The 27,908-nt window shown below is 46.3% G+C and overlaps 1 protein-coding gene across 6 annotated transcripts; it reads left to right on the top strand.

The window, feature by feature from the left end:
* Positions 229-21,476, top strand: STMN4 (stathmin 4). 6 transcript variants are annotated; one of them, XM_021073164.1, is made up of 8 exons: positions 229-479; positions 13,534-13,622; positions 14,623-14,718; positions 15,386-15,466; positions 15,880-16,088; positions 16,914-17,105; positions 17,789-17,842; positions 20,062-21,476. In XM_021073164.1, exons 2-7 carry the CDS (start codon positions 13,610-13,612, stop codon positions 17,807-17,809), a joined length of 612 nt encoding a protein of 203 aa, XP_020928823.1. In that variant the 5' UTR covers positions 229-479; positions 13,534-13,609; the 3' UTR covers positions 17,810-17,842; positions 20,062-21,476. The 6 variants fall into 6 exon arrangements, with proteins under 6 accessions (XP_020928823.1, XP_020928825.1, XP_001928170.1 ...); XM_013990274.2 differs by lacking the exon at positions 17,789-17,842 and adding an exon at positions 4,200-4,250 and having other exon boundaries at positions 394-479; XM_021073166.1 differs by lacking the exon at positions 15,386-15,466 and having other exon boundaries at positions 291-479.

Here is a 27,908-nt window from a genome sequence, read left to right as displayed (position 1 = left end):
TTCATCTGTTCTTTCTGATTTCTCCTCTAGATTCCATATTCTCCCACCCCCAGATCTGAACGAGCTAAATATTCTGGAAATCATTCATCCTTCTCCCTGTCCAGGTGCTCTCTCGTCGCTGGGCAGCTCGGCTGGCAAGCTGGTCCCTCACCCTCAGCTTCCTGTATCACTCCCTCTTTCTTTCTTCATCCCCACGGTCACCCTCTGTTTCCCCAGATCCAGAGGCAGCACGGAAAGCAAAGGATTTGTCTGACATCATCGTCTACTCTCTGGCCTGTTAAGAGTTACTCACTCAGGCAATCCCTGCTCCGCCAGAGGAGACCGTCCAATTGCCAAGCAACCTACTGCTGGCCAATCACTGAGCTCGGAGGTGATGTCATGGCGAGAGCTGAGCAGTGGTGCTGATGTGGAGAGAAGCCCAGGGTACCACTAATTGAGGGAGTGAAGAAGGCAGCAGCTCGCTTCTAACTGGACTGCAGGTAAGTAGAAATGGAATGCAAATGACTTGAGGCTTTTCAGACAAAAGAAAGAAAAAAACAAACCTTGGCAGCGGCAGAGAGGAGAAGCAAGGGGTCTAGCCCCTATTGTGTCACCTTTTGGTTTCACTCAATCAATTAAACTTTGTCAAATCCTGGGGGTCATGGGGTGAGGGGAAAATGATGCTGTCTGGCAGGGGGTGAGGGTGGGCGCCAGGCATTTCTTCTATGCTAGAGCTCAGGTGATAGAAGATGGGTGGGAATTGCCAGAGTTTCTTTCAGGTCAGATGTCCCTGGTGAGTTCTGTCTGCATAAAAATGTTTTGTTGCTGAGGGTGAAAGATTTTGTTGAGAGCCTGGCTTTCTTTGGAGGAGCTCGACCCCCCGATTCCTCTCAAGCTGGAAACTGCCCTGTGGTTCACGTGTCCTTTCTCAGCCATTGCTGTTCTATTTCCCTTTTCCATTTGAATCTTCCTCTGCTTTTTCCTCTGTTCTGCATGGGGCTACTTTTTTTCCCTTGGTTCTAAGGATACAATGAGATCATCTTTTCTTCTCGCCCTGCCCCGCCCTGAGGTCAACCTGGTCTCCTACCTGGGCAGGGCTGGCCAGCTGTAAGGCTATGGGAACCCCCCCATGCCACACCCTGATCCTTGCTGGTGGTCCAGCTGGGGGCCCTTCATGCTCAGCACCCCCGCCCTCACCAGGAGTTTAGGCATTGTCCTCTCCTCATCTGCGAGAGCCAGGGGTTTGACGGCCAGTGGTCAGCTCTGTCCCCACGTGGTGCTGCTGCCTTTGTGTTATTCTTGGAAGGCATGGCCAGGTGTGGAGGAGCCTCATTGTCCTGAAAAGGGCAGGTCTCCAGGACCCCCTTGGGTGGCTCAGAAATATTCAGGCACCTCATGTCCAAAGACTCTGGGCAGAGAGACCCCCTTGCTCCAGACCCAGAGATTAGTGGGGGGTGGATGGCTAGTGGTGGCCTGCTGGAGTCCTGTCAGGTGGTGGTGGGGGGAGCTGGAGAGGGGTGTGGGGGAATCTGTCTCCCCTAGGGCTCCCTCGAGGGGGAGGAACGTCTCCCAGGCGGGGAGTCAGGGTGCCTGGGAATGAGATCATCCTTCAGCTGAGGAGATAATCATGGTGCCAGAGCGAGCTGGGAGGAGGCAGAGGGGGAAGGTCTAATCAGTAGCTCCACAGGACCGAGCGAGAGCCTCCCAGAGACCCTGCCCCATCCCCTGGGGCCAGCCAGACCCCCTGACTTCTGCCCGCTCTGCAACCCCACTTGGCTGCTGGGCATCTGGCTCCTCCTTGAAGCCCAGTTAGCATCATCAGAGCTGGAGCACCTGGCAGCAGGTCCCAGCCACTCCTGAAACAGGTTTGAAGTGGGCAAGGATCCTTAGCTGCTGGAACGATCTACCACAGAGTGCTGTAGGGAGCGAAGGCATCCGAGCAGAAGTTGGTTGAATACCACCCACTTGACCACCCAGCATGATAGCTACAGAGTAGATTCCAGCCTTGGGCTGGAGCTTGGTCTGGAGCAGTGTTTTTCAAACTGCAGATGGAGACCTATTAGTGGATTTTGAAATCAGTTTTGTGGATTGTGGCCGTTTGGTTTTTTTTAATAACAGGGATAAAATAGGGTAGAAAAGAAGTCAAAACACATCTCATATAGTCATGTTGCCTATACCATTTTTAGTTACCTATTCTCAGTTGTGCTTAATAGAAATAGATTGTGCTTAATTTATTATTATATGTTATTAAAATATTATAAATGTATTTTAAAATATTGTTATATTTATAAATAAATGAACTATATTTATATATTTATGTTTATATTCAGTTGTATATGTGTGTATGTATATGGAGTGTGTGTACATATGCATATATATGCTAATATCATGACATATACATATTAGATCATGATGTAAAGCATAGTTCTTTATTTTAGGTTCCAGTAAGAAAAAGGATTGAGAAATATGAGGCTAAGTGTCCTCGAATTACTTTCCTAACTATAAGACTATAAGCCCATGGATAACTCTTACTAGGCTGTGAACTTCATTTAAAATTTTTAAACAGTTTTTGAGTGTGGTAAAATACACATAACGTGCGACCACTTTAAATGTTTTGAAGCGTACTGTTTGGTGATATCAAGCACTTGCATGGCTGAGCCACCATCGCACCATCCATCTCCAGAACTTTTCATTTTCCCCACATGCAACTCTGTCCTCACGAAGCAATAACTCCCCATTCTTCCCAGGCCCAGCCCCTGGCACATTCATTCAGCTTTCATTTCTGTGAATCTGCCTGCTCTAGGTCCCTCATATAAGTGGAATCATACAGTATTTGTCTCTTTGTGACTGGCTCTTTTCACTTAGCATAGGGTCCTCAAGATTCGTCCATGTCGTAGAGTGTGAACTTCTTACGAGAAGAGTTTTGTTCATAAGTGTCTCAGGTACGACATACGTGCCCAAGGTCCAAGGATTGTGTTAAGTGGAAAACTCTGTCTCTTTAGGGAGTTACTTTGTTCTAAAGGACCCATCAAAGACAGAGAAGTCTGGTCTAATATGGTCCCTGCGGAGCTGATCGTTGAACAGACGTTGGTTGGGGGGTGTGTAGCAGGAGTGTCTTGCATCCTAGCTTCATATCTAGATTTCATCCTGGCTCAGTTGCAGAAATCCTAGGGCCAAGGCCGATTAGCTGCCCTCCCTCATCCAACTAGGCCGCTTTAACCACATTGGCCCCATGAGACAGAAGCGGGCTGACTGGCAAGATTTAAAATAGAGCAGTAGAGACACAAACTGAGATCCAGAGGGTGAGGGGGTGGAACAGGAAGGACGGACACGGTAAAAAAGGAACGTAAAGAGAACTAAAGAGAGAGTGTCTACCTGAAACCACCATATAAATTGGGAAAATTCAGATCTTTTGTGCTCTTGGTTTTATTATTTCATTTTTATTTTTACATTAAAATGTAGTTGATTTACAATGTGGTGTCAATTTCTGCTGTATAGCAAAGTGACTTTATATATATGTATACTTTTATATATATACACTTTTAAAATATATAAGTATGTATATAAACACGCACACACATATATACTTTTTTATATTACTTTCCATCATGATCTATCCCAGGAGATTGGATATAGTGCCCTGTGCTATGTACAGTAGGACCTCATTGCTTATCCATTCTAAATGTAATACTTTGCATCTACCAACCCCAAACTCCCAGGTCATCCTACTGTGTTCTTGATTTTAAATATTTGGACATTTAAAAAAAATCAAGATCATCACCAAAGAAAGGCTTCATTTTCCTGAACTCCTAAGGTCCCATCTCCAACCCCCTTGATGACTTTGTATTATTTCCTACTTACCCGGAGACTATCACTTGGAGATAGAGAATTCTCTGTATTTGAAGTCACGAGTAGGTAGAAATGAGACATTTTGGTGGGGAAAGTGGATAGAAATTTAGGGGGAAATTTAAAAACATGCAAAATGTAATTTTTATAGTGCTCTGTTAGGAACCAAATTCTCTTTCTTCTTGCCCCCTCTTTTTTTTTTTTGGCTGGGAAATAAATATGCATCATGTATAATTTAATTTACATATTAAATTAGAATTTGCTATATCTGGAGATGTGATAGTCTTGGGAAAAGTTTACTTTTTCTGCTTTTCTATGGGGAAGATTAAGAACTGAAGGAAACCTCCCCTGATATTTTAAAAAACGTTTTTCAGGTTTTTACATTTTTAGTCCTAGAAGGAAGATAGGAAGACACACAGATAAAGGTACGCCACCCCTGCCTCTCCATATACACCTATCCTGCTTCTCTGCCAAATATTCCTGGTCTTTTCCATCAATTCAGACTGATTGCTACATGGGGTACACTCTCTTAGGGTCCTGCTGTCAGCAGTGGGTGGTGGGAGGCCAAAGAGAGAATAGAAAGAGGAGACAGGAGCCTGGGGTGGTCGGCCTAATTTATGAAGGTTGCAAGGAACCCAGAAGTTCAGGGGACAAACCAGCAATGTGGATCCAGAGTAAGAAGCTGAGGGCAGACTCTGGGGTGAAGGACCCAGGAGGACAGGGGATGAGCAAAGTGCAATGTTCCAGTGGATCATTTGGGGGCCAGGGCCCAGAAATCCAGACCACGTAGGGAGCAGGGTTTAGACCAGGTACATGAAAACAGGTGGGTAGACTGTCTGTTGACTGCACAAACATGACTGGGCTATTGATCCTGGGACAGGTCTGTCTGTTTCTTGCACCTGCCACCAAACCAGATAAGTGAGGACTCAGCAAGGATTCCATGAACCTCGCCTAGAAAAAAATTACTCCAGAAGTAGTCTAGCTAATCAGAAAATTTTATTTATCAAAAATTTATCTATCAAATTAAAGCACTCAATTTTATTTATGAAAGCACACAAAATAGATAGACTATTTATAATGATCACCAAGAAAGAAAACACTAGAATTTGGAGTCATTGTCTAATTAGAATCAATACCTTTGCAAAGCTGAATGCAAATGTCAAATATCTTGAGGCCAGAGAATAGATCTACTAAATTACTCACCGCATGTCTCCTTAGTACTTCACCCAGGGTATATCATAGTTTCTCCATAAACACTGGTTGGATGAATAATGTAAGAAAGAAATCAAGGATACTCCAGAACTGAAAATCCAAGTCATTGTGACAAAACCAGGTTTGTAAGGAAAGCTCTTATCTAACCAAGAAAGTCTTTAGATACTATTTTGTTCTTCATCTGATGTAACTGACGTGCATAGCATATTTTATTGTGCTTCACAGATACGGTGTTTTTCACAAACTGAAGTTTTGCGGCAACCCGGTGTTGTCAAATGATGGATAATTATCATTTTTTAACAATGAAGTATTTTTTTAGACACAATGCTATTGCACATTTAATAGACTACATTATAGGGTAAACGTAACTTTTATATGCACCTGGAAACCAAAAAATTCATGTGATTTTCTTTATTTTGGTGGTCTGGAACCAGACCCACTATGTCTCCAAGGTATGCCTGTATATATAAATGATTTTAACTGAAAGATTAAAAACAAGATGTAAAACGTAGAAAGCATTGGGGAAGAGTGAAAGAACGAAGGAATAAAAGTAATATTGTGAAAAAGAAGAATTTCCCTTTAACGTTGCTAAATGTGGGGCCAGAAACCAGACTCTTCTCCTCCTACTTAACCTTGGGAAGCCCCTTGGGAGTCCTCTGTCTCCTCATCTGAAAAAGGATGTGAATGGAAATTCTAAAGATCTCTGTGGCTCCTCCCATGTATGGGAAGAGAGCTTCACCCCTGGAAAGGTCTACAGGTCTGTTTGTTCTCTGCTGATATGAACAGGATTTAATGTATTACATTTGGTAGGTCATGAGTGTAGATTTTAACGGAATATTCTGAGGCAATGCCTGATGCAAAAGAGAGGTTAATGGTGAGACGGGGCCACCCATGTTGGAAGGCAGCTTTGGGACAGGCAAGTCTTTGTGTGCCCTTCAAATACATACCCCAGGAAACCAGTCATCTCACCTACATTTACAGTTGGCCTTAGGTATGAGGGAGAATCATGGAACTTTTAATATAAGATTTGCTTTAAATCCCATCTTTATCATTTTTCTACTTATATAACTAGGCAAATCGAGTTGCCTAGCTGAACTGGTCATCTGTAAAATGGGTATCTATCTAATTGATAGGATTTAGAGAGAATGAGATGATAAGATATATCTATATATCTATATACAGATACATATATATCTCCAGATCACAACTATGTAAAAATAATAGATATTAAAGAAAAAAACCCTAGAATGCCAATAGCAAAAAGTGGCAACATGACAGGGATTTGTTTCCTTTTCTCTGTCATTCAGATGTTCTGAAATATGATGTTAATACATTTTTAATTAAAACATTATAGCTAGGGGTTCCCGTTGTGGCACAGCGGAAACGAATCTGACTAGGATCCATGAGGTTGTGGGTTTGATCCCTGGCCTCCTTCAGTGGGTTAAGGATCCGGTGTTGCTGTGGCAGTGGAGTAGGCCAGCAGCTACAACTCTGATTAGACCCCCAGCCTGGGAACCTCCATCTGCCGTGGGTGCAGCCCTAAAAAGACAAAAAAAAACAAAAACAAAAACAAAAACAAACAAACAAACATTATAGCTAAGAGGCATATATGCATACATATGCACTTGATGTGCTCGGTAAGCTCTAAAGCAATACAAAACATTCCTATTGTGACTAGCAGTAAGGTTACAGGGTCTTGTTCTTTGTGCTGAGACTCCTAAGGGCTTTGACCCTGGGACCTCACACAGCACTGGGTCACAGTCCCTTGTACTCCATCCAGTGACCCTGTACAGATGCCCATGTCCCTGATTTTTCCTTCGAATATGTTGATTCTTCTGTGTGTATTGAATAGAAAATAAAATTAGCCCAGAAAGTGCCATCATTGTGGATATTTGGGGTTGTCAGTTATCCAGACTTAATCTTCCTCCTTTGACTGCAGCTAGGAGGGGATCCTCAGACTGAGGCCACCAGAGCACCATGTTTGCCAACAGGTGACACCTTACTTCCCAGAACACCATTTATAGGAAACAAAGCTACATTTCTCAGCCCGTTACAGGCTGCCTGGATGTTGCTCTTGACCATGGTTCCCACCATCTCTTCCTCTTGAAGCCTCAGAAGGAAACCAGTGATGGTGTCGGGGGTGGGCTGGTAAGACAAGCGCCAGTTTCCTAAAGTAAGTTAATGCCACGTGAGAGTCAGCCCTCAGCATCTGCAGGTTCTGCATCCATGGACAGCTGTTTGACTGTCCCATGCTTGAGCATCCATGTATTTTGGTATCCGAGGGGGTCCTGGAACAGATCCCCCCCCCTGGTCTGGACAGATGACTATATTCTGCTTTGTCCCTTGTCCCTCTGTGAGTTGTAATAGTCCCTTCTTGACCTGGGCTCTAATATCTACCCTTTCTGCCTTTGTAACATGGTCCTTGTTACTGCCAGAGAATTGCCAAAGGCCAGCAGAAACTTCCAGAGTCTCCAAATTCCCCACCGCGGGGACCCATTTCATTTTTTCATTATTGAAAACCCCATGTGGTTATTTTAGGACCTAGCTGAGGGTGTGGCATGGAATTAAATATTCAATAAGTGTTGTGGAAAGGATGAAAACCACAATCATGAAAAAATAATTCATCTCCTTAAAAAAAAACCCAGATAAGCCACATGGCTGCCAGTCAGAGTCCTGTGGTCTGTAATAAATAATAACCAGAGCCACTGTGTGGACATGATAGGATTCCATGACATTTGGGGATCTCGTGCAGCTTCTTTCATGTAAACATTGTAATTCCAGCAGGACTTTTAAAAAGACTGATAATTAGGAGTTCCCATTGTGTCTCAGTGGTAATGAACCCAATTAGTATCCTGCCCTGTTCAGTGGGGTTAGAATCTGGTGTTGTCATGTGGTGTGCTGAAGGTCACATATACAGCTCCAATTCGACCCCTAGCCTGGGAACTTCCATATGCTGTGGGTGCAGCCCTAAAAAAAAAAAAAAAAAAAAAAAGAAAAAAAATCAAGACTGATAATTGGCATGAGCCTAAAGAGCCAACTTCCTGACCTGACCATGGCTAAAGGACCTGGATCAGAACTTGGTGCTTCTATGCCCTGGTTTCTGTGCCAGAGTTCTTTTATTCCCTGAACACTCTTGCCAGGGACTTCTCTCTTCAAGCTGTTTGGGTGTGCATTGGCTTCTTTTCTCTCAAAAATAGTCCACGTGGGATTTGACACATCCTGATGGCATTATCTGGGTAGTGCTTACAGTGACAAATCAAATGCTTGCCTACTCGGGGCCATGTGAACAGTTAGAGATGCCTCTGGAGGTCAAGCAAGCACCCAGTAAATGGCCATGTAGCCTCTGAGAGCTGGATGATCTTGGCCACTGATTGTGTTATAGAAAACCTCAGGGCATGGCTCACCATTTCTGGTCTCCTAAAGAAAAAGTCCTTCTGCACCTCTGTCCCCATCGGCTGCTGCAGTGGCCCCTATGTGGGCTGTTCCTGGTGCGTGGGAAGAGAGAAGGGATCATTATGAAGGGGAAGGGCGCTGACATTGGAATCCACAGACTTGGTCCCATCCCTGCTAGCAACTCAGTGTGACCTCTGGATCTCTAGTCCCCAGAGAGACGCATCTTGGCATGATGGAAGGGACAACTGTTGATTGTGTGGAATTATAGCATGCAAGGTAGGGCATTTAGCATACCTGATACCATTGATGCCTGTAGCATCAAACCCCAATCAAAAGGTTCTCAAAAAATCCCACATAATTCCTGGGAGTGAGGTCCTCCCCAGTTGAGGATACTTAGCTAATAATGGCCAGCTCTTCCCATCTCTGACATTCTCGTGTTCTGGGGGAAACTGTGGGCTCTGATCTCTTCACCTTAGATAATTTCCCTCACTGAGCCACTGTGAGATCTCTCCTCTGTAAACAGCCCGATTCTGGACCTTCACTATCAGTTGCCACCACCTCCCACCAAGACTCACTCATTCTGCATCTTGTCTTCAGATGACCTGGAGCTCTGCTTAGTGGAGTTGTCTCTAACTAATTAATTTTACCAATTATACTAATGGTTCGACCCATCAACAAACATTTGTGATGACTTGCTTTTCCATACACAGACTCTTAGATGCTGGAGCTGGGCTAAGTGTATGGACCAGTTTGCAAATGGGAAAACAGTGTCGTGAGGGATGCAAACGATCCAGGGCGTAACTCATCTAGGCAGGCTCGCAGTACTCTGTGCCTGTCTTGGGTTCCAGCTTTCTTCTCCTAATCTTTCCCCCAAGCTGGTGCTGCCAGATGAATCTTTTTGTACTAGTAGCATAATCCAAAGACAGAGATGGGATCTAGAATGAAAATCCCAGCTCTGCCCCTTCCTTCCATCCCTTTATATCCTTTCTCAGAATGTTCTTTTGGGTCTTGAGTGCATTAGAAATGATATGACTATTGGCTTGAGGATTTATAAGGGCACTGTGTTGCCACAAGCCCACATACACAAATCAGACCATGTATAAACATGGTAGCTGAGATAAGGTGAGATAATCATAGACTTGAACCTTGACTCTGTACCTATTGAGTGTATTAGTTTCCTGTGGTGGCTGTAACAAATCATCACAAACTTAGTGGCTTATAAGGACAAAAATTTATTCTCTGGCACTTCTGGTATCCAGAAGTCTGAGAAGGAAAGTGTCAGCAGGGCTACGCTCCTACAAAGGCTCCAGGGGAGTATCTTCCTCACCCTTTTCCAGCTTCCAATGTTCCAGGCATCCCTTGGCTTGTGGCAGATTATTGCAACCTCTGTGTCCATCTTTTTTTTTTTTTCTTTTTAGGGTCACAGGTGCGGCATATAGAAGTTCCCAGGCAAGGGGTGGAATTGGAGCTACAGTTGCCAGCCTACGCCACAGCCACAGCAACACAGCAATGCAGGATCTGAGCTGCATCTGCAACCTACGCCACAGCTTATGGCAATGCCGGATCCTTAACCCACTGAGTGAGGCCAGGGATGGAACCTGAATCTTCATGGATCCTAGTCTGGTTCATTAGCACTGAGCCACTGAGCCATAATGGGAACTCACTCTGTGTCCATCTTCCTGTGGCCTCTTCTCTCTGTGCATCTCTCCCCTGTATGTTTCTTATAAGGACACTTGTCATTGGATTTAGGTGCCACCCAGATAATACAGAATGATTTCATCTTGAGATCCTTAACTTAATTACATCTGCAAGGACCCTTTCCAAAGAAAGTCACATTCCCAAATGGTGGGAAGTAGGATGTGGACATATCTTACTGGGGGGCATCATTCAACCCACTACACTGAGTGGACTTTGGAAACGTCACTTAGCCTCTCTGAGCCACAATTCACACCTCTATAAATCAGGGCCAGTAATTCCTAAATCACAAGGTTCTGATGAAAATTAAAGTGAAAGCATTTATCACAATGTAGATGCTCTATAAATACACATTTTTAATGAGGCAGATTCCGACTCTGTGAAACAGAGCTCTCGGTAGCAAATCTCTTGGCCATGTACACCTCTCCCCATCTCTAGGATATCACCTCTTCCCTGCCCCGTCTCCGTTCTCTGCCTCTCTGACCTGTGTCTTCTACCTACTTCCTCCTGCTCCTAAAGCTCCTAGTGTAATATCTTCCATTGATGTGTAGAAAATACCTGTTACATATTTTTCATTAAATCATATCCTGAGGCCAGATGGGTTTTCCCTGAGTCCCCAGAAGCATGGAGGAAACAGCAGTTAGTCAACAGCTATTTTCTTCACCAATCCCTTCACTGGTCACAGGGAAGAGCTTCTAAGTTAGACAACCTGCATCCTAGAGCCAGCTCTACCACCAACTAGCTGTGTGACCTTATCTAAGAGTCTTAACGTCTCTGAGCCTTAGGTTCTTCATCTAAAAGCAAAGCTGATGCTGCCTGTCTTGTCAGCCGTCGTACAAAAAAAGCCCAGCTCCATCTGTTCTTTCTCAGGATGTCCTTTTCTGTCTCCTCTTTCCTCTTTGGAGCCCCATTTCTGATCCGTGACCCAGGTTAATGTCCGAGGGCATGCCCTCTCCTGGCAAGGCCTCACTCCCTCTGCCAGTCGCCACATCATTCAGCCTGGTCATGAGTGGGAGATGGTGCAGAAGGCAGCCTCCTGACAAGAGACGTCGCGTCCGGGCACTCAGCACCCCCTCCCTGTTCAGGGACTGCCAGGATCAGCTTGACTCGGAGGAGAGAAGCCCATTGTGCTGCATCAGGAGGGGCATGGCAGGGGCCTCTGGCTCCAGAGCAGCAGGGGAAGAATACACAGACCTGCAGGGAACAGAGCCCTTCAAAGCCAGCTGACCTGGCTTCAAATCTCCGCTTTTCCACTTTCTAGCATGACCCTGAGCAAGCCACACAAACTCTGCGAGGGTCCACCATCCTTACCTGTGAGGCTGGTGAGGACTGGGAAGCAGGTGTGTGGTACCCAGCAGTGACCCTGATGAAAAAGGCAGAGGAAAAGAAACGAATATTTCTAAAACACTCTCTTTTGCTGGAGGCTGTACCTATGTTTTTGCACAACTCTGTGCAGAATTAAGAGCCAGGTTGGACATGTGAAGTGACTGGTGACAGCTGTGAGAGAGAGGAAGTCTGTGTCTGATTCCTTGCTGGTCCAGCCCTAAAGCCAGAGGGGAGCCTGCTGCCTCCATCTGCTCCCCAGCCAGTGTGGACCCTGGTGCCCTGAGGGAAAACACCACAGTAAGGAAGGAAAGGGGTGCTGAGCTGGACTCAGAGTCCCTTTGCCTTGTGAGGTTGCAGGCAGTGAGGCTGCAGGGTCATGACACCCTCAGCTGGCCCAGGGACCACCGAGGGTGGCTGTATTTGTCCAGGTTCTCTAGAGACGCAGACCCCCTGGGATACGCATAGAAAGGGATAAACTAGGAAGGATTGGCTCATGCAAGAATGGGAGCTGAGAAGTCCATGATCAGCCACCTGCAAGCTGAAGGACCAAGAAGGCCAGTGGTGTAAACCTAGTCCACATATCAAGGCCAGAGACCCACGAGCTCCAGGTCTGAAGGCAGGAGAAGGCAGATGTCTGAGCTCAAGCCAAGAGAGAAAATTCCCCCCTTTTCTATCTTGTTGTTCTTCTCCGGCCCTCAATGCATTGGGAGATGCCCACCCACACTGGGCAGGATAACCTTTACTCAGTCTCTCAACTCAAATGCTCCTCTCTTCCAGAGACATCCTCTACAGACACACCCAAGGATGAGCTTCAGCAGCTATCCAGACGTTCCTTAGCCTGATCAAGTTGACACAAAAAAAATGGCGTTCCCATTACGGCTCAGTGGATTAAGAACCCGACACAGTGTCCCTGAGCACGTGGGTTTGATCCCTGGCCTCGCTCAGTGGGTTAAGGATCTGGCATTGCCACAAGCTGTGGCATAGGCCTCAGTTGCAGTTCCAATTCAACCCCTAGCCTGGGAACCTCCATATGCCGTGGGTGTGGCCCTAAAAAGAAGAAAAAAATTGACACAAAAATTAACCATCATAGCCAGTGGTCAAGCGGCTCCCACGACAGCTGCTCACTGCTGGCTATTCCACTCCATCAAATAGTAGTTTTCAGTAAAGTCCTGTCACCTGCTTTCCCCCACACACTTCCCAATCTGCTCCCTCCCTGCCTGTCTTGTTTCACCTCCTTCTTCACACTCTCTGGTCCAGCATGAACCAGCTTGAGACCCCCATAGAGACGGAGCTTTCCCATCCTGACTTTAGCATACACTGTTGCTTGGGCAGCCTGCCCTCCCTGCTGTCTCCTGCTAAATTTTGACTCATCATTTAAGACTCACTTCTGGTCCTGCCGACACCAGGAGGCTCCAGGCTGAGTCTGGATCCCTGTCCCTGTGCTCTTGCAGGAATTGCAAATGCCAGTTTCCATCTCTGCATGCACCCTATAAAGATCACATGGTTCCTTGGGGTTTGTCTCTTTTTATGGTCCTCAGTTGTCTTAGAGGGCGTCAAGGAGCACTTAGGACAGTGGTTCTTGGGGGAGAGAAGGAGGGGGTATCTGAAGAGGGATTTTTGCCATCCTCTGTCCAGTATCATAAGGGTCTGGGCAGGAAGGTCCAAGGTGGGTATAGGGAGAAATTCTGGACACAGAGTTACTTTGCGAACACCTCCCAGGTGATTCTGACTTAGCATTTGTCTCTCACCCTAACCTTGGCTTTGGGCCAGGCCACAGAGCTGCACAGGGAAACAGAGGAACATCCATTGATATGTTGAGTTTGAGGAAACCTGTGCTTGGTCCTCGGGGGGTCTTGAGATTGGGAAGCCAATTATGAAACCCTCATTAGTGCTTGGACTCTGAACTTGACTGGGGTAACGTGGAAGATGGGTGTCAGTGTTTGGGGAGGGGGGATGGCCTGAGGTGGGGGCAGAGGAGGTCGCTCCTGGGATTCTCCCCCCCACCCCCGCCCTGCCCACTAGGTTGTACAAAGGCCTTCCTTATGCAAATAACCTTTCAGCTTAAAATGCTCTGTTTCTCAGATCTGGGACAGTGTCCTGAGCTGGCAGCAGACCTACCCGACTTTCACTAGAACTCAGCTTTCACATTCCAGAAAACATGACCCTCGCTGGTAGGTGCAAAACTGTTTATGGGATGGGGCACCACAGTGGAGGGTATTTCTGTACACACATGTCTGAACCGACGTATGCACAGAAAAGATAAAAAGGCTGATAGGGAAGACACCTGAGGGTTCCAAGAGGTTATCATCTGGGTGGGATCACAGATGAGCTTTTTTCCTTTAATTCATCTGCGTGTCTTCAAAAAAGTTTCTACAGTGCCCATGGATTCTTTTTGCAGTTAATTATGTTTTCAATTTGTGAAAGGAAATGAGGGGCAGCTCAGGGCAGTGGGGGTGGGACTGGCCGGGGGTGCACACCAGGGCCAGGGAGGAGGGGTTGGACTCAGTGTATCAGCTCTAACATGTGACTTCCAGTCTCCAAATCCTCCTCAGATGCAGAGAGGCCAGATGGTGGTTGGGGACGGGGGGACCCCTCCAGCCCTCATGGGACACCAGCCTCGCTGGCTTTGACTACTGCGCTGGGATGGTCAGGGAAGGCTCAGAGCCTGACTTTGGTACCCAGCGAGGGGCAGGACCGCAGGGATGGAGGTGGCACTGCCAACTTCTCTGAGTAGAATGGAGTGTGGGTTTCCTGTCTCCTGGAGCAAAAGGAATGGAAGAGCTGTGGCACGTGTGGGGAGGTAGAGAGTGAGGTCCAGGGTGCCAGGCTGGGGCAAGGGCACTGGTACTTGGGGTCCATACCTGTGGGCCCTCTGCATCCAGTGCTGTGGAGAGAGATGATGTGCTGGAGAGAAGATGGGGTCCTCTGGGTGCCCTGAAGACTCAGGTTCTCATGGGCAGAATGGGTCCGCATCACACACACGCATCCTAGACAGAGCTACTCAGGGCAAAAAGGGGCTGAGTCCCCAGCCACAGGGGGGTGTGGGTGGTTTGGGAGCCTCTGTGGAGCCTGGGAGCCCCCAGCTGCTCAGGCACCCAAACCTGCACCTCAGATGCTAGCTTCTGAGGCCAGAAAGGGGATCACATTGTCACCTTTTGGATGTTTCCACAGCCTACAAAGAGAAGATGAAGGAGCTCCCCCTGGTGTCCCTGTTCTGCTCCTGCTTCCTGGCCGATCCCCTGAATAAGTCATCCTATAAATATGAAGGTACATGAGAGCTACCCCTGGGAGTGTGAGGATGGAGGCTTCCTGTGGCCTGTATCCAGGAGGCCAGCACCCCCACCGCAATGCCCCGAAAATCTTCACCCCATGTCACGTTTTCCCCCTTGAGTCAGTAAAATCACCAAAGCTGAATCTGAGGGTCTAAGCACTGCACGAAGGCGGGGGTGGGGCTGTAGCCGGGGGCGGGAGTGGGCAGCAGCTGGGGGGGTCTGAGTCAGACCCTCCACAGAGCTCTCTGATCTCTGCTTTTGTTCATTCGTGTAATGAATGGATGTGGTGGAGGACGCAGAGGCGGAGTAGACCAACAGTCTGCCTGTGGGGCAGTCATGGTATAAATTACCAGAAGCCCCGGTCCACAGGTTTCCGCAGGGAAGGGTGAAACCTGCTCTGAGCGGGTCCAGGGGTGGGAAGGGGACTTGCGCCCTTCAGCCCCCCAAGTGGGCTCTGAGATAGCCATGCCACTCGGGTCCTAGGACACTGGCAGGGAGTACTGAATGGCCATGTCCTGATGGCAGGGGGGGGGCGGAGGGGCTGGGGGGTCAGGGAACAGGTCTCCTCTTAATTTCCTGGGGCTTTCAAGGAAGGAATGGGTTTGGTCTGGAGTTGAGCCATGGGAGTGCTCGGGTCACCTGAGATTGTTTTTTCCGTTTAGGCTGGTGTGGGCGACAGTGTAGGAGGAAAGATGAAAGCCAGCGGAGGGACAGTGCTGACTGGAGAGAAAGAAGAGAGCAGGGTAGGAGGGAGCAGGGGAGAGGTGTCCACAGGCCAGGCGGTCAGACTGAGAGGGAGAGGCGTGGACAGGTGGGGGCGGTGAGTAGGGGCATCACTGCGGGGTCGTGTGAACCAGGGCACTGCTGCAGGAGAAAGCTTGTGGTAGAAGCGAAAGCAGAAGCAGTTGCTACAGCCATTATGAGAAATCCCATATCCCAGGGCCCCTGCCGTTAAGAGTCTGAGACTGTCCCTGTGCCTCCCAACTCCTTCAGCCCTGTCAGAGCCCAGTGACATCAAGGCCATGTTGGGGGCAGACCCAGAGCTCTGGTCGTTGGTTGGCCGTGGGGACCCCAGACCTCCCATGTATGGGTGCCTGTTTTGTGGGGTCAGTATGGTTTTCAGGGGGGTGAGCAGCCCCTTTTCTGCTCTCTGCAGCGGACACGGTGGACCTGAACTGGTGTGTAATTTCTGACATGGAAGTCATTGAGCTGAATAAATGCACCTCAGGCCAGTCCTTTGAAGTCATCCTGAAGCCGCCCTCCTTTGATGGGGTGCCCGAGTTCAATGCCTCCCTACCCAGACGGCGAGACCCATCACTGGAAGAAATCCAGAAGAAACTGGAAGCAGCTGAGGAGCGAAGGAAGGTGAGTGCTGTCCTTTCTGAGTGTGAGGGGTAGGGAGCTGGAGAAGACAGGAGGTGGTTCTGAGCTGGGGTCAAGTTGCCATCAACCTACAGCTATGGAGGCAGCACCTCCCAGGTACAAGGTGGAGAATGAGGCATCATGTATGGAAACAAAGACGTAAACACTGCAAGTCTCTGAGAGCTGGGTTGGGGGATGAGGCACTGCATTACATAACTCCAAGAAGGGACCTTACAGTGATGAGGTGAGACACTGACTGACACTCAGGATGTAAGAAAAGTTGAGACAATTTAGGAAATGGGTCCTTAATTGGGGGAGGAGGAAGAAGACCAGGACATGGTATAATTTCACTCCTCTCTGAGTCTTCCTTGCTTTTTACTAGTTCTTATGGCCCAAATCTTCTGTCATTTCTATGTAAGCTTTTCTTCCTCTTTGAAGCAGAAAATGATCATCCTTGAAATCCTATAGCACTTTTTTTTTCTACCTCTCAAGGCACATGTCACATGCCAGCTTGGGTTAGAGTTATTTTTAAATGTCTTCTCTCTACTAGATTTTCTTCTTTCCCAAGTTGCTAGAATAGTGGCCAGTACATAGTCTCTGGTCACTTAGTATTTGTGAAAGGGTGAATGAAGAATGCTGGCAGTGAGAAAAAGAAGACTGAGGGTGTAGTGGGAGAATCTGGGAACTGTCCTTGCTTCCTGCCAATGGACCAGGGGACCTGGCTTAGGGAGGCAAGCGCTCTGGATGTGGAGCTCTTAAGTCACGATGGTAGAAGTACCCCTGGCAGGCTGACCTTCAGGGGCCTCTTCTTCCCTTGTGCTCCTCTAGTACCAGGAAGCTGAGCTCCTGAAGCACCTGGCAGAGAAACGAGAACATGAAAGGGAGGTGATCCAAAAAGCCATTGAGGAGAACAACAACTTCATCAAGATGGCTAAGGAAAAACTGGCCCAGAAGATGGAATCCAATAAGGAGAACCGGGAGGCCCACCTCGCTGCCATGTTGGAACGGCTGCAAGAGAAGGTAAGTGGTCTTGGATCATAGAGGAGGCTTCTGAGACGTGCTTTTCCTTTCACGGCAAGTATAATGGGCATGCATGTCATTTCAGGGAGCAAACAGCTTTGGGCAGGAATATTTCCATTAGGCTAGATCCTAGGGAGTTCCAAGGGATGATTTGGGAAGTCACAGGCAAGAAACATGAGTCCAGCTTTGGAATTCCTTGGGGGATGTGCAGCACAGCTGTACAGCTGAAATTTCTCATTGTCTTAGGGAGAGTAGACCTCTTGTCTCCTAGAGAAAGCCTGCCTAATGCAGGAGAGTTGAGATGAACTTGCAGCTGTACAGTCCCGGCTTCATCCTTGAATGGACCAATTCGATTTAATGAAAGATGCTGATTTGAGCTCTTGGCTCTAAGCCAAGTGCATGGTGAGCTGAGTTGTCTGTTGAGTAGGAAACACGATCCTCTCCAAACCTCTTGATATGGACTGAATGAGTCACTGGTCTTTCCAATATTCTACCTTTTGTCGATAAACCCAATGGTGTCACCTACATATGAGAAATGTGAGAGACTGGGGTTGGTCCCACGTGTCAGCAGAATAACAGCCCGTTCTGCAGAGAACATGCTGGCCTCATTTCCTGAGTCTCAAGGCTGCCCCAGTTTCTCCTGCAGCTCCTGGGAGAGCTCCAGCTCTGTGTTTTATTTCCAGGCGCCGCCTGCTGCGCGGTGACTCCCAGGACCCGATCGGTGGCCTCGTCCCATGGTGAGCAGCGTGGTCCCCATGCCTTCCTGCCCATCCACCTAGAGTCTCAGGCCCCTGGCAAAGCTACTAGAAAGATCTGGTTTCTTCACAGGGCATCTGGATGTTGCCTAGGCCCTTCAGCTGGCCAGCATGTGGCAACCTCTCCACTCTTATTCTCCATTCTTCTAGGGGCATTAAGGCTCCATCATGTATCGGATGGGAGGGAAGAGTTTGGGGTCTGCTTTCAGGCTTCCCCAGTTATCCAGTTATCGAGGGATGGCCGAGAGAAAACTCTTCCAGCAAAAAAAAAAAAAAAGAAAGAAAAAAAATCAGATTGGGATAGGATAGAGTATGGGCTCTCAGGCTAAACTCAGGTAAAATATTGAGGTTAGAGCAATGACATGGGATGTGAAAGACTGCAAAACATTTTCATTTCATCATACCCCTATCCTCACAAGAAATCCAGGAGGTAAGCAGGACAGGTGTTATCCTTATTTTCCTGAGGAGGAAACCACGTCAGAGGAGGTCAATTGACTTGCCCAGGATCACACAGCCACTAAATGGTGGAGCTGGGACTAGAACCCAGTTCTTCAGATATGAGTCTGGGTGGCTCTTTCAGTGTATTGGAAGAAGGCTGGCGGGAAGTCATCCTGCAGGCCTTTTGTCAGAGGGGACCACTGGAGGCCATGGAAAGGGAGTCCAGAAACTTAGGTTCTGTTCAGTGAGCTCACCTGGGGATAGATTCTGAGCTGGAGAGAGTGGGAGGGTCCAGAGTTTGGAGGAAGAGCTCTGGAGGTGATTGAAGCCTCCAAGAAGCAAGACGGCAGAGCACACATTCAGGTGGGCCTCATTCCCCCGGGATCTTGACCCCTCTTCATCTTGGTCCATGGATGGAGACAGGAGGAGGCATGAGAGATAGGTGCGTGGCATTCTCAGGCCAGAGACACCTTTAACACTGCCTCTGTGTCAGTATTTGTGTGAGTCATCAGCGACCCGCTGCACCAGACTCACCTGGTGTAAAGTTTAAAACTACAGGTCCTTGGACCATACTCTAGGCCCACCAATCCGGGCTGTCTGCAGAGGGTTCTGAGAACCTCAGTTTAACAAGCGTCTCAGGTCATGCTGATACGTGGCAAGGTGGAGAACCACTGCCCTACATGTACCACTCCCCACACTTTCCCCAGGGCCATAGCAAGCTCTAGGGTTTCTCAAGGACATATATGTAGTTTAAGGTACATCCTGAGAACCAGGACTGCCTCAGTGTGTAGCCTCCAGGCTGATTCTGGATATCTGCATGTGATGGTATCTAGAGAGATGATGCCAGGCTCTGGCAGAAACAGAACTGATGTAGCACCTACCACACACAAGGTACCATATGAGGAACTGGGAGGTACAAAGAGGAGAAGGCTTACTCCCTGCCTACAAGGAAGCCACCATCCAATAGAGACCCTAGATATAGAAATGAAGAGCAGATAAATGCTTATCTTGTAAGGCAGACCAAAGTAAGCCAAGTGAGCACTAAAAATCACAGAATCCTACAGGTTGAAGAGTTTCCCATCCACGCCCCTCTCTTTATAGACCAAGAACTCAGCCTGATCCATGAAGTGAACTGGTCAAGGCCACACAGCTGATGGGCCTTTGAAGTCAGCTCCCATCTTTTGGCTTGATGATGCTGGCAAACAAAAGAGGGTCCTCTTGCCACACTTGTGGAGCTGGCCATTCCCCCAAATTCTTCAGTTTATAGTTTACAAGCCCTCACCTTTCATCAAGGGGCTTAAGACAACTCTCACTAAGGAGATGGACAGGAAACACAAGGGCCAGCCAGTTGCCTGTGTGTAGGGACCACTCACAGTGAAGCCTGTTCGTTCTCCCTGCTCTTCTGGCATAAGCTACACTGAGCTACTCCTTATATTAACTAAAGCAGTGTAATCAGTGCAAACCCCAGACGGCCAGGTGAGGGTAGCAGAGGCTGCTGGCCCCTGCCAGGTCAGTCCCTGAAGGAGGCTGGCCCCAGTCTAGAGCATCCTGTGGCTGCACCAGCAGGCTCGCTCACCTGCCTCCTGCCAGCTTCCCCTGCCACCTTCTGCCCCTTCTCAGGACGCCTTTGCAGACCCTCCTCGTCACTTCCTGTGGTGGCCAGTGGTGGCCATGCTCTTTGCTTTGGCTCTTCTGCCCCTCAGCCTCCCTTTACCCCTGGAGAAGCCGGTGTGACCCACCCTTTTCTCTCCCTTGTCTCCCAGGACAAGCACGCAGAGGAGGTGCGGAAAAACAAGGAGCTGAAGGAAGAGGCCTCCAGGTAAAGCCCAGAGGCACAGAGGTTTCCAGAATGCCGGACCGCTCCAGCAGCTCCGCAGTTCCTGAGGCAGCCTCGCCCACCGCTGGCTGCTCTCCCAGCACTGGGGTTTGGGGGGAGGGGGGTGGCCAGGGGCGTTTCCTCTGCTTTTGGTGTTTGTACATGTAAAGAATTGACCAGTGAAGCCATCCTATTTGTTTCAGGGGAACAATGATGGGGTGGGAGAGGGGAGAGGAGAGAGGTTGGGAAAGGGAGATGGAAGAGGACTCATGGACATTGCAACCCAGCCTGGGTCACGTCCTCGGGCTTTTCTTCACAGTGAGCATCCGGGCACCGCCTTGAGGGAAGTTAAAAACAGGCAGTAGAACTCCGAGGGTAAGGCAGAGTCCTGGGTGGAGCGAGAACTGCAGGGCGTGGCCTGAGACGCCAGCAGGGAGTGGGGCCCTCCACCTGAGGCAGTGGGATGAGGTCTGAGTGTGTGTGTGTGTTAACCATTATCTTTTGATCATCATGACCAATAATGAAACATTTACTCCAAGTCTCCAGTTTTTTTATTTTCCCAAATTTGTCCTTTGCCTAACTGATAGAATGTTCTAGAATTTGGCTTCCGCTCCCCGCCAAAGGGCCAGATGCTCATTTTGTTCCTTAGTTTTACCATCAGAACATCCGAGGCACTGGGTGAGGATGACTGAAACATGCCAGCCTTTGGCATTGCTTGCTTTTTCTTCTTCTTTTTAACCACCTGCTCTTTGTAGGCTGTCCCTTGTTGGATTGAGTGCCCTGAATTGATGAGAAAATGAATCCAATCTTCCTTTGTATGGAATGACATTTGAATGTGGTTCCAAGAGGCATAGTAAAAAAGCAAGTCCCCCTTGAGATGCCGCAGAAACAAATCTGACTAGTATCCATGAGGATGCAGGCTCCATCCCTGGCCTTGCTCAGTGGGTTAAGGATCCAGCATTGCTGTTAGCTGCAGTGTAGATCGCAGATGAGGCTTGGATCTGGTGGCTGTGGTGTTGGCCAGCAGCTACAGCTCCTATTTGACTCCTAGCCTTGGAACTTCCATATGTTGCGGGTGTGGCCCTTAAAAAACCAGAAAAAAAAAAAAAAAAAAAGAAAACCCAAACGATGTCCTCCTCATTTTAGGGGTGTGGGATGTTAGATAATCACAAGTAGAGAAAATAAAATGTTCATTAGTGGAAGGCGGGCCGGGCTTGTGGGGGGAGCATCATTTCAGATCCAATAGTCACTTTATCTAAAACTGAACCCTGGCTAGGAAAGGAGTGTTCCTCCTCCTCTCTCTGCAAACAGGAGTCAGGGGAGGGGCAGCCTGTGTGAACTACCCCACCCTGCCCCTCACTGTGTAGTTTTTTACAGCTTTGTAAAATAAATCTTTTGGTATTGCCTTTTTCCTCCCACCAGTGGTACTACAATTTAGCTTCCTGTTAGACTAGCATACCAGGAGGGCTCAGAGATGATGATGAGGACAGCTAACCCATAGGCAGCGTTTACTAGATGCCTGGCAATTCTCTGAGTGTGTGTATATACCCACTTAAAACTCACAACTCTATTACCCCACTTTGCAGACAAGGAGACTGAGGTGTAGAAAGGTGGAGTCACTTGCCCAAGGCCACACAGAATAAATGAGAGGACCAAGACTTCAACTTCTGATGTTTTGCTCCCAGAGTCCAAGTTCTTCCTTCCTGCCTGTCACTACTTCTTGACGCTTCCAAACTAGGCTATGAATCCTGGGACAGTGTTTCTCAAACTCTGAGCGGTGCATGACTCATTGGATTATGATATCAACTTAGTGTGTGCCACTTTAACTTAAGAAAAATAAAAAACACAGAAATGGAAGAGAATGGAAATGGAAATGGAAAGAGAAAACAAAATACCAAAGCCATCCCAGGCAGGAATGGAGGTATTGTTTCATGGAAGTTGTGTTTCAGTTTTAGATCTGTATGTATGTTCCAGGTCATAGCATAAGATGTATTTCTCACTAAAGGTTGTGGTCAAACCTTTGGAAAGTTACTGCCCTAATATGAACATGGAGACCAAAGCTCCACCCAGAGGCTTTGGGAAGATGCTGTGCTTGAGAAAGTCAGAGGCAGTGACTATGCCACCAAGAACGGTCTGCTTCTGAGTAAAAGAAGACAAGCGTGGCCTCAAGGGTCTATTCCCACAAACTTGCCCCATCAGTTTCTCCATCCTCCTGTTGGAATACCCAAGGCCAGGAGGAAGGTCCTTTCCCACTATTTTCTTTCACCAATTCCTGCACTTACCATTCATTCGCAGATGAATCATATTCATCCACATCTCCATCCTTTGCAGATTTAGTTCCCTGGCTTGTTGCTCCTCCCTGGTTGGTTGAATTAATTTCAACACAATCTTTTAAACTTAGCTTAGATATCAAGTCCCCTGACTCCATCAATACTTTGATGCCTCTTATATCTTTTGAATACTGTATGGTTATATGTTTACCTCCCTCTCTCATCTGTTAGACGTGAAGTTCCCTGAAAACAGGAATCAGTTTTATTAACCCTTGTGTCCCAGGCAGTGGCAGATCCAAACATTCTGTTCAGGATGGGATTAGAGGCAGTAATCTAGCTGAAAGAAAGGCCAGGCTACTTGTGTTGAAGCTTCATTTCATTCGTATTGCACTTTACTGAAGCACTCCAGGTCAGACCCAGAAAATACTGTCTCTTGCACATTTCAAAGAATAGAGGTGTCTGATCCAGATTATGCAGAAGACCGAAACCCATCACCAAGACACCCTCTGGGTCCCACTAATCCGCAATGTCTGACACTGAAAACTAAAAATTCCAATTCTACATCCAGCACGAGGCTCAATTCCAAGCACTGAAAAGCAATTCTCCCATCAAAGGGGCTTACAAAACAGACACACATGTGGGACACACATGAAATGACCAAGGCAGTGGTTCTTAAAATTTCAATTGATATCAAAATCCCTCTGAAAATTTAAAATATGCATTTCTTTGATGTGGGTGTCTGCAAATGGAAATGATGGACCAGGCTTCTGGAAATATCTTTTGAGGATGTTGTCTTGCCACCTACAGTTTACAAACCATTTTCCAGGTTTCTAGGAAGTGAATCATGACTAGAGCTAAGAACTAAACCATTGGCAGCATCTCTGAGGGCAGAAGGAGGGACAGGTTGCTGTCTACTGGAGGCACTAGAGACGCCCTCATGGCATTAGCAGCACTTGAGCTGAACGCGTGAGCTGTGAGCTGACTTTGAGCAGACTGAGAGGAAGAGGCAGGCACAGGAGCGCGGGGTTTGGGCTGTGGGTGTGGGAGTCTTGAACCTTGGGCAATAGCTTCAGCCACAGAAAAAAACGAATTCGTCATCCAGGAAGAGTATCTGAAGAAAAGGGCTCTTGGGAGGCCTCTTCTGATGTGGCAAGATGAGGAATTGGTGCCAATAAAGTGCAGAGTAAAAGAGAGGCATCTCTAAGTCTGAGATCCCCAACCAGCAGTGTTTTTTTTTTTTTTTTTTTGTCTTTTTGCCATTTCTTGGGCCGCTCCCAGGCTAGGGGTCTAATCGGAGCTGTAGCCACCGGCCTACGCCAGAGCCACAGCAACGCCGTGTCTGTGACCTACACCACAGCTCATGGCAATGCCGGATCCTTAACCCACTGAGCAAGGGCAGGGATCGAACCCACAACCTCATGGTTCCTAGTCGGATTTGTTAACCACTGCGCCACGACGGGAACTCCACCCAACCAGCGATTTTTGAATGGGGCTGTTAATGCTGCCTTAGAGGTTGTTTTGTAATTGTGTGGCAGGAATTTTGGTTAAGAACCGGAGCAGATACAGCTCTTCCTTTGGTGCTAGATGTGCACCAAGAGAATGTCCACATTGCAGTCAGCTTTTAATGTAAATGAGAAATCTGCTTATGATTTTCTTTCTTTCTTTTTTTTTTTTTTTTTTTTTTTTTTTTTTTTTTTTTGTTGTCTTTTGCCTTTTCTAAGGCTGCACCTGAGGCATATGGAGGTTCCCAGGCTAGTGGTCTAATTGGAGTTGTAGCTGCCAAGCCTGCACCATAGCCACAGCAACAGGGGATCCGAGCCGCATCTGCAACGTACACCACAGCTTATGGCAATGCCGGATCCTTAACCCACTGAGGAAGGCCAGGGATTGAACCCGCAACCCCATGGTTCCTAGTCAGATTCGTTAACCACTGAGCCATGATGGGAACTCCTGCTTTTGATTTTCTGAGCCCAGAACCTAACTCAGTTTTACGAATAAACACAAACTCCCTTCACCCTGCCCCAGTGACATTTGCATGAATGCAACGCCTCTGCTCTACTAGTCTTAGGCTTTGCCTCTTGATTTATCTCATTCCTCTGTGCTCTCTCTTTGGCTCCTGAGCCCTTTTCCTCTCCACTCCCTCTGTCCTTGGTCTTGATTCTTTTCTCCTGCTCAGGACCTTCTCATAGACAAAAGGCTAAATTGGACCCACTCTGACAAAACTAAAAAGCAAGACTTGAAAGAATCATACTGCTTTTGGAGTTCCTGCTAAGGCACAGTGGGTTAATGAGCAGGCTTGTATTTGTGGCATTGCCGATTTGATCCCCAGCCTGGTGTGGTGGGTTAAAGATCTGGCATTGCCACAGCTATGGTGTAGGTTGCAGCTCCAGCTCAGATTTGATCCCTGGAAGGTCCATATGCTGCTGGTGTGGCTGACAAAGGAAAAAAAAAAAAAAAAGAATCATACTGCTTTCAAGTAAATTATAGCTATGCAGAACTAAGTCCAAACAGTGTAAAGTTAAAAATATGTAACATCAAATAAAAATTTACCAGGCCTACAAGACCAAATGGCACTTGTAGACTAAAAAATACAATATTTGAAGCATATGCACACGCACAAACACATGTACATACACACTCACTAGGTGAGATTAATGGTTGTTTAGTTACTGCAAAAGAAAACTTGAGGGCAAAGCCATCGACCCTGTCTAAAGCTAAGTATAGAGCAAAAAGGACATTGGTGGGAGTTCCCGTCGTGGCACAGTGGTTAACGAATCCGACTAGGAACCATGAGGTTGCGGGTTCGGTCCCTGCCCTTGCTCAGTGGTTAACGATCCGGCGTTGCCGTGAGCTGTGGTGTAGGTTGCAGACATGGCTCGGATCCTGCGTTGCTGTGGCTCTGGCGTAGGCCGGTGGCTACAGCTCCAATTAGACCCCTAGCCTGGGAACCTCCATATGCCGCGGGAGCGGCCAAGAAATAGCAACAACAACAACAAAAAAAAAAAAAAAAAAAAAAAAAAAAAAAAAAAAAAAAAAAAGGACATTGGTGACCTGGAAAATATGAAAACATATTTTAGCATATGTGAAATCTGAGGAGCATAGGAGAATCTAAGGGGGAGGAGGAAGCAAAAACAATTTGAAGAAATAATGTCTGGAATATTTGAGATTTCATCAAAAGACAACCCCAGATTTGGAAAAATCTCAACACACTCCAAGAAGGATAAATCAAAAAATAGCACCAAGACACATTCCATCCAAATTGTGGAAAAATGGTGATAAGGAGAAAATCTTCAAAGAACCTGGAGAAAAGGTCATTATGTACAGAGGATCAAAGCTAAGAGAGATAGCAGATTTTTGTCAGAAAATAATTGTCATGGGCTATGTACCCCCCCCATGCTTATGTTGAAATCGTAACCTCCATTATCTCAGAATATGACTGTCTTTAAAAAGGTAATTCAGTTAAAGTGAGGGCATATGGTGGGCCTTAATCCAACGTGACTCCTGTCCTTATAAGAGGAGGAGATAAGGACATAAACACGTGCCTTGGGAAGACCGTAAGAGCACAGGGAGAAGGTGGCCACCTGCAAACCAAGGATGGAGAAGAAACCAACTTTGCTGACACCTTGATCTTGGACTTCCAGCCTCCAGAGCTGTGAGCAAATACGTTTTTGTTGTTTAAGCCACCCAGTGTGTGGTCTTAAGTATGGCATCCCTTGCAATCCAAATACAGTAATGGAGCAAAATCTTTAAACTACTACAAAGAAAACTGGAAATTTAAAAACCTATCTCCAACAAAAATATCCTTCAAGAATGAGGGCAAAGTGGACACTTCTTTCAAATCATTAATACTTGAGAGAATTCATTCCCAGGGGACCGGAACTGGAAGATATTATTATGAAATATCTTCTGGTAGAAGGAAAATGCTGTCAGATTTACATAAAGACTGAAGAATATCAGGAATCATAAGTATGTATGTTGATATAAATCTCCCTTTTCTAGTTTTAAAAATGCTTAAAGCAAAATTAATAACAATATGCTATGGGGTTTATAACACATAAAGTGAAATACTTTACAAGCAAAAAAGGTTGGAGGTACAGAATGGACATGTCCTGTTGGAAGTTTCTTACACTATAGATGAAGTGGTACAATGCAGTTTGAAGATGGACTGAAATAAGTTGAGGATGTTTATGGTGAGCCTGATAGCTGCAACTAAAGCAGTGATGATGCCAATGAGGAAGACTGGAGATAAAATGGAAAATTAAAAAATTCCAATCCAAAGCAAGATAGGAGTAAAAGAAGAAAGATGACATAGAACAAAGTAAAACAAATAGCAAGAGAGTATATTTACATTTAACCATACTGATACTGTCTTCATTTCTTTCTGTTTTTTGGGTACCGTTTTATTGAGATACAATCAACCTACAGCACTGTATAAGTTTAAGGTGTACAGCCTAAGGACTGGACTTATGTATGTAGTGAAATGATTACTCCGATAAGTTTAGTTAACACTTATCATCTTATATAGTAACACACACAAAATTTTTCCACTTGTGATGAGAACCCCTAAGATTTACTTTCTTAACGACTTTCAAATACATCATCCTGATAATTATGTTAAACTTAATGGTCTAAAAACTCCTATAGCAAAGCATAGACTACCACATTGAATAAAAATCCAAAATCCAAATATTTGCTAGACACAAGTAACCCCTTTTGATATAAATATGAAGCTAGGTTAAATAAAAAGGTTAAATAAAGATACATCGTTGCAAGCACTAATCCAAAGAAAGCTGTAACAAACATATTCATATCAGACTAAGTAAGATTTCAGAACAAAGATTATTACCAGGAATAAAAAGGGACAATATACAATGATAAAGGAGGAATTTATCAAGAGAAAACAATTCTAAATGTATGCGCATCTAATAACAGAGCTTCAAAATACATGAGGCAAAACCTGATCAAACTGAAAGGAGAAATAGGGACCAACCTGACCAACTAGAACATTAAAGCCAACAACAGCAGAGTATACATTCTTTTTCAAATGCACATGGTATTCATCAAGATGGATTATTCCTGGGCTATAAAATAAGTGTCAAAAAGTTCAAGAAGATGGCAATCATACAAAATAAATTTGCTGACCCTAGGGAACTAAAGCAGAAATTAGCAACAGAAAGATCTCTGGAAAATCCTAAAATATTTGGGAATTAAACTATACACTCTAAATATTCCATGGATTAAAGCATAAATCACAAGGAAAATTAGAACTACTTTGAACTACATGAAAAAACAAAAATAGCAGGGTGCAGCTAAAGAAATTCTTAAAGAGAAATTTATATCTTTAAATGCCTATATTAGAAAAGAAGGAAGATCTCAAATCAATAATCCAAGGTTGTTTTTATTTTTGCTCTCTTTTTTATTATTATTACTTTTTTATCCTATAGAACTGATATTTTATTTTATTTTTTAAATGATTATTGTAAAAATGGCCATACTACCCAAAGCAATCTACAGATTCAATGCA

The sequence above is a fragment of the Sus scrofa genome, chromosome 14 (assembly GCF_000003025.6).
Source record: "Sus scrofa isolate TJ Tabasco breed Duroc chromosome 14, Sscrofa11.1, whole genome shotgun sequence".
NCBI lineage: Eukaryota > Metazoa > Chordata > Mammalia > Artiodactyla > Suidae > Sus > Sus scrofa.
Note: the sequence above shows the minus strand (reverse complement) of the source record. Positions and strands in the feature narration are given on the sequence as shown.

Excerpts from the sequence above, each read along its gene's own strand:
- STMN4 (XM_001928135.5), top strand. Across the intron at positions 14,719-15,385 it reads GTCATCCTATAAATATGAAG|GCTGGTGTGGGCGACAGTGT; the intron begins GTACATGAGAGC and ends TTTTCCGTTTAG. Across the intron at positions 16,089-16,913 it reads CAGCTGAGGAGCGAAGGAAG|TACCAGGAAGCTGAGCTCCT; the intron begins GTGAGTGCTGTC and ends GTGCTCCTCTAG.